The sequence below is a fragment of the Verticillium alfalfae genome, genomic scaffold, assembly GCF_000150825.1.
Source record: "Verticillium alfalfae VaMs.102 supercont1.9 genomic scaffold, whole genome shotgun sequence".
Classification (NCBI taxonomy): domain Eukaryota; kingdom Fungi; phylum Ascomycota; class Sordariomycetes; order Glomerellales; family Plectosphaerellaceae; genus Verticillium; species Verticillium alfalfae.
The window spans coordinates 152,339-158,285 of record NW_003315030.1 but is presented as its reverse complement, the minus strand read 5'-3'; the positions used below and the strand labels follow the sequence as shown (position 1 = coordinate 158,285).

Genomic DNA, 5,947 nt, shown 5'->3' with positions numbered 1-5,947 from the left:
AAAGAAGCGTGCGGCCGCCGAAGCCTCCGGCAAGCTGGCAACAGTCGCCGACGCCCTCGCGGGCAAGAGGCGCCCAGGAGGTCGGCGATGTCACCGACAAGCTCGCCAGCCTCAACATTGGAGACAAGTCATCCAAGGCTGCGCCTGCCGAGAAGGCGCGCGCTACCAAGCCGGCTGCGCTGAACCTGGCTCCCATCAACACCAAGCCTGTCGAGCCCCCTCAGCCCAGCGCTGCCCTCCAGTCGCTCAAGTCGGCCCGCTTCCTGACGGTTATCAACCAAGACATCTACCCAGCTGGCATCAGCTCTCCCAACCCGGCGTTGAACGCTGCGGTTGCGAAGAAGGGCAAGACCTTCAAGTACGACGCGCAGTTCCTGCTCCAGTTCCAGAAGGTCTTCACCGAGCAGCCCTCCATGGAGTTTCACCATCAGGTTAAGGCCTTGATCGGTGAGGACGGTTCCCGCTCGGCGTCGAGCCCTCGCCCCGGCTCCAGCCGACAACCTTCCAGGTCTGGGGCCTTCACCCCGAGCCAGCCCAACATGGGCCAGTTCATTTCGAACCCGAGCGTGCGTGGCACAACGTCCAAGCAGCGATTCGCCATGTCCAACGCGGCTCTTGCTAGTGGTGCGACGGCCCCTGCGGCCGGCGGCATGGGCTCCTTCGGCCGCACCGGCAGTGGATTCCCCATGGGACCCCCTATCTCCCCCAACGCGTCGTCGTCCAATATCAACCCGTCCAACTCGCGTCGCGGCCCTGGTGGCAGCCAGAGGGGCAATAGCAGGCGTGACAACTTTGGTGCCAAGGAAGCGCAGGCTGCTAAGACCATGCCTCTTACGCAGGGAATGGACCTGAAGCCTATCACCGTTTCCTCTTCGGGTTGGAAGCCCACGAGCCTGGGCAAGGGTCCTGCCGCGGCGGCGCCCACTGGCAACATGGACCCGGAGATGGTTCAGCGCAAGGTCAAGGCTGCACTCAACAAGATGACGCCGGAGAAGTTCGACAAGATCGCTGACCAGATCCTGACTATCGTTGCGCAGTCCAAGACCGAGTCGGATGGACGCACGCTTCGCCAAGTCATCCAGCTGACCTTTGAGAAGGCTACTGATGAGGCCCACTGGGCCTCCATGTATGCCAAGTTCTGCAAGCGTATGCTCGACACCATGAGCCACGAGATTCGCGACGAGAACCTCAAGGACAAGAACGGCGAGGTCGTCAGCGGTGGCGCGCTCTTCCGCAAGTACCTCCTCAACAGGTGTCAAGAAGAATTCGAGCGTGGCTGGAAGGTCAACATTCCCGCCAAGCCCGAGGAGGCTGAGGAGGAAAATAAGATATCCGCCGAAGCCGCCATGTTGTCTGACGAATACTACATTGCTGCCGCCGCCAAGCGTCGCGGTCTTGGTCTTGTCCAGTTCATTGGTGAGCTGTACAAACTGGGTATGCTGACAGAACGCATCATGCATGCTTGCGTGCAGAAGCTGGTCGATTACGAGACGACACCTGAAGAGGCTGAGATCGAGTCGCTTTGCAAACTGCTCAGGACTATTGGTGCCAACCTTGACGCAAGCCCCAAGGGCAAGAGCATCATGGATGCCTACTTTGACCGCATTCAAAACGTCGTCAACATGCCTGACCTTCCCAGCCGTCTCAAGTTCATGCTGATGGACGTTGTCGACATGCGCAGGTCCGGATGGGCCACGAAGGAGGCTAACAAGGGTCCCAAGACCCTTGACGAGGTTCGCGCTGAGGCAAGTCAATAACATGCCCCTCGTTTTCGTGATGTAACGTCAAAGCTAACCGGTTCCACAGGCCGAAGCCGCCGCTGCTCAGAAGGCTCAGGAGAACGCCCGCGGCGGCAGCCAACGTGGTGCCCCAGGCGGTCGTCCCCATTTCGGCCGCGGCGATGCTCGCAGCTTTAGCAACTACACTCAGCAACAATCCAACCAGGTTGGTATGGATGATCTGCGCCGTCTGAAGGGTGCCACCAGTCGTGCGGCCAGCGGCAACGTCACACTGGGCCCTACGTCCATGTTCTCTTCGCGTAGCAACAGCGGTCGACGACTTGGACCTGGCGGCTCGCTGGGCCGCGCTGGTGAGGACTCGAACGCCTCGTCGCGCACGGGAACGCCTCCTACTACACACACGAACGCCTTCAGGTAAGCTTGACCGACGGTTCACATATGCCGTATTACACGTCGCTAACTCACCCCTAGTGCCCTTGCCAACTTGGACAACGATAACCCTGCCTCCCCTCCTTCGACGGCAGCTTCCCCAGCGCTTTCCAAGGCTGTCCCTGACAGCACTGCTGCCAAGGAGAGCAAGTAGAGGAGAGTGGACGGCTAGAGGTTTTGATTTTCCAGAGTCCAACGAACGCATTTCCCAAATAGAACGGGCGAGGTTGTTTTCGTGCATTTACATGGGAGGGGTTTCTGAGGAAGTGTTTTACAAAAGTTGATGATCGTTTCCATCGGCCATGATACCACCTTCGAGACACCGACATAGACGAGCCGCTTTGGGACGATCAGCCGAGGGAGGAGGCGGCGGGCTTATTCCCCTTTTCGCGGAGGGAACGCGGGCTTTCCGTCGCCCTCGGCACTGTTTCACTACTTTTGCGTCTTGCATTTTGTCGTTACGTCGTCTTATTTTCTTCTAATGCGAGCCGATTGATTCGAGGATTGATTCTCTCTGTTTCTTCGTCGTGCTCTGGTACACACGCTGATGGATGATGGCTGCCTGCCCTTCGCCTTCACACTGCTTTCGCGTCTCATGGCAACCGAGCGCGTACGTGCCGTGGAAGAGGGCGACGGGAAGGGACCGGTCGTTGTACGATGAGGTGGTGGTGGTGCGCATTCAGTTTTCCTTCAGTGACCACAAAGAAGAGGGACGGACGGATGGATGCTGGACTGGGACGGTACCTGGGTAGTGAATCCGAATGAGAGAAGGTATGAAGCACGAAAAGCACATCTTTTGAAGATTTTTTTGGGGGGGGGGGCCTGTTGCACAAGTTAGTCGACAAGGACAGTTGAACAAGTGATTTTATCTGAGTCGTCCGCCTCTGCTCTGCTGTGATATCATGCCCGCCCTTGCCCCGAGCTTTATGTGAACAGCCTGCCTGACCCTATGGCATGAAAGCAACCTTCTCAGGTATTCATCTCTCCGAAGATCGCTGGCAAGAGGAGCGAATGGCCGATGGCCTCGTGGCAGGCCATGAAGGACTGATGATTGTCTGCTTATCTTCCGAGAATGTCTGTCGTAAAGACACTTGATACAGTAGCCAAAGCTGAACCCGCGCCATTACCAGTCAATTATCATACCCGTTCGTGACCTGGAATCCACCCCTCAGCCGCTGACGTGGATATCTCACGCAGCTGGCGCCAGAGCCTTGCTGAACCCCAGCTTGGCGAATAATGTGTCCATCGCCACCCATTGTCTGCCGCACTTGTCGAGATATTTCTCAACGACACCCTTGACGGTGCCGAAGCGCACCCGGTTGTGCTCCGCTAGAGCCAAGATATTTTCCCGGTCCGCCTGCGATAGAGCCTCCTCTGAGCTTGGCGCGGCGGCCGCAACGGCCTTGTCGCGTGCCTTGTCGACATCCCAGAGACTGGTGAAGTAAACGAGCTGGTTGTAGATTGCCTTCTCAGAGTACTCATAACGCATACGGCCTAGGCAGTCTCGCGCGAGGCCCTTGGGACCCAGACAGCGCGTGCCGTAGACGTTCATCTGGCGCGTACGTATGCCGCACGATGAGTCGTCGCATATAAGCCAGCCTTCGTAATAGCGGGCTGTCTGGACTCGGATCGCATGCTCTACCTGTGCGACGACCGAAAGGGGGCTGATCGTTGCGCCACAGTGGTCGCAGAGGACGCCAGCGGGAGAGACTCGTGTTGGCTGGCTGTAGAGGCCTTCGAAAACAGACGACTTTTTGCATGTGCGGCAGCGAAGGCTGAGGCGGGTGCAGTCGGCAAAGCGAACATCGTCTGGAATCTGGGACTCGAGAGGATGAACCTCCATATCCTTCTCTACGCCGTCGTCACGTCTCCTCGATGTGTCGTATCGCTTGATGTCCAGCCCCAGACACTCCGCCAGTTGCATCGTCGAGGTGCCGACAATGTTGGCGCAGAGACGCTCCACGGGGGGGAAGATTTGCTTCGCAATGTACCACTCGACATCTGGTGCAAGTCCCGACTCGGGCTTGAGTACATCAGAAGGCGTGTACGCTCGCTTGGGCGCGGGCTCAGAGCTCTGCCCGTCGCCTGTGATGATGTAGCTGATAACGTCGCCCTTGCGAACGTTCTTGCCGCGAGCGATGTCACGAAGCGCGACCTGGACCTGAGGCATCGTGTCGCCATTGCGGTACTCCTTCGGGCCCTTTCCAAGCTGTGTGAAAATGATGTACTTCTGTGCGGGAATCCGACTGTTCCCTCATCTTGGCGGCGAATCTCACGTAGATAGTCGTGAATGCGCGAAATTTGACACCTCTGTGTCCTCCCCAGAGAGGATCTCGTCAAGAAGTTTCCCAGAAATCTCCTTTGATAGCCCACAGTACTCGCGACGTTTCATGTCGAGACCCTTCACTTCCATCTTCTCAATGTACTTGCCATTGTTCTCGACAAGGTTGATGGCAGCATACTTCTTCTTTGCTTGCAACAGAATGCGTCGGAAGACATTATCAATGTCAATCTCAAGCAGCCTGTACCGCTCGTTGACAGCCTTTTTGAACTCGGCGCCGACTTTAAAAGCATCCGCCACATTCTCGACGTTGGCATTGATCATGACGGAATCCGTGTCGCCGTAAATGACTTGGAGAGCTCTGCTCTCGGCCAGTTCCTTAGTGCTTCGGAGGATCTCACGACCTTTGTACGTTGTCAAGACGGCGAGGGGACGGGCGTAAAATCGAGACTTGGTGTAACCCAAACAGCCGTACATGGAATTGGCTGTGAGCTTCAGGGCAAGCTGCTTGATGTCCCAAGTAGCGAGCTGCTCGGGCGTCGCAGTCTTATCCTTCATGAGGCTCTTGACTTGCTTTCTTCTGCTGACGAGCGTGGCAATAAGCTTGGGTAGGATACCTTGCTCTTGGTCCACGGGAACCTCGGGTACTTCTTCCTCATCCTCAAGCTATAAGATAGTTAGCAATACTCTAGCGTTATGCTCTCGATGTAAAGACTACATACTTTTGCGGTTCGATCGACAGTGGTGAAGCAAATGTTGAACTCTTGAATGATGGACGGGTATAGAGAGTTGAAGTCCATGACAAGGACGAACTTGTCGTACAGACCCTTTTCGGGATCAAACACCAAGCCACCCTTGAACTTGTCCTTCTTCTTGCTGTCGCCCTCTTCATCCTCCTTGGCGCCCTTGCCCCTCTGGAAGCCTTGTTTGTCGGGGCAAATATACTTGTTTCGATGAAATTCATGGAGCAAAATGTATTCGTTTCGCTCAGCACGAGTTCCGGTCAGTGTCCTGGCCCAGGAGTTACCAGCCAAGTTCGTGAGGACCTTGGTCAGCGGCAGCAGCTGAACTTGTAAGGCCAGGGCCGCAATGAAGTACGTGTCCGCCTCGATATGGGTGACGTAGTCCATAAATCCTTCCTTCGAGTGGGAAGCCCAGGTCTTGAGCGCGGCATCATTGTCGAGCTCTCGGCGATGGTTGTTTCCCGAGAGATACAGACTGCACATTTCCGTCAAGCTCCACGACTGACACTTGTACATGGCAGATTTGCCGGCATCGTTGGCCAAGTCGCAAAGAAGGCGTCCTGACATGACTTGCCTCTCGGCGAAAACGTTTCCACCAGTCTTTCCAATGGAAGAAGGCCATACAGTTCGTCGCAGGCGACCGAGACGAGACCACTGCGGTGTCTTCTTCTCGTGAATCCGGTTGAGCAGAACGCTGTAATCCACGCCTTCGAGCTGATGGCCCAATATCACGTCAGGATCCACTATGTCGGAAT

General features: G+C 56.4%; 3 protein-coding genes across 3 annotated transcripts in view; 1 reads left to right on the top strand and 2 right to left on the bottom strand.

Moving 5' to 3' along the window:
- VDBG_07011 (eukaryotic initiation factor 4F subunit p130) overlaps positions 1-2,322 on the top strand; it is a gene marked incomplete at both ends in the record, with an annotated part of 4,935 nt that extends 2,613 nt beyond the window's left edge. The window contains 3 exons of the mRNA XM_003002394.1: positions 45-1,733; positions 1,807-2,153; positions 2,211-2,322. Of these exons, the coding sequence (XP_003002440.1) occupies positions 45-1,733; positions 1,807-2,153; positions 2,211-2,322 (2,148 nt within the window). The remainder of the gene's footprint in view (positions 1-44; positions 1,734-1,806; positions 2,154-2,210) is intronic.
- Positions 2,323-2,330: 8 nt separating this feature from the next.
- On the bottom strand, positions 2,331-2,847 carry VDBG_07010 (hypothetical protein; the record flags this gene model as incomplete). Its single annotated transcript, XM_003002393.1, has 1 exon — positions 2,331-2,847. One exon carries the CDS (start codon positions 2,845-2,847, stop codon positions 2,647-2,649), a length of 201 nt encoding a protein of 66 aa, XP_003002439.1.
- A 415-nt stretch (positions 2,848-3,262) lies between these two features.
- VDBG_07009 (DNA polymerase alpha catalytic subunit) overlaps positions 3,263-5,947 on the bottom strand; it is a gene marked incomplete at both ends in the record, with an annotated part of 4,699 nt that continues 2,014 nt past the window's right edge. Inside the window, 3 exons of the mRNA XM_003002392.1 lie at positions 3,263-4,377; positions 4,477-5,115; positions 5,172-5,906. Coding sequence (XP_003002438.1) covers positions 3,358-4,377; positions 4,477-5,115; positions 5,172-5,906 — 2,394 coding nt within the window. The remainder of the gene's footprint in view (positions 4,378-4,476; positions 5,116-5,171; positions 5,907-5,947) is intronic.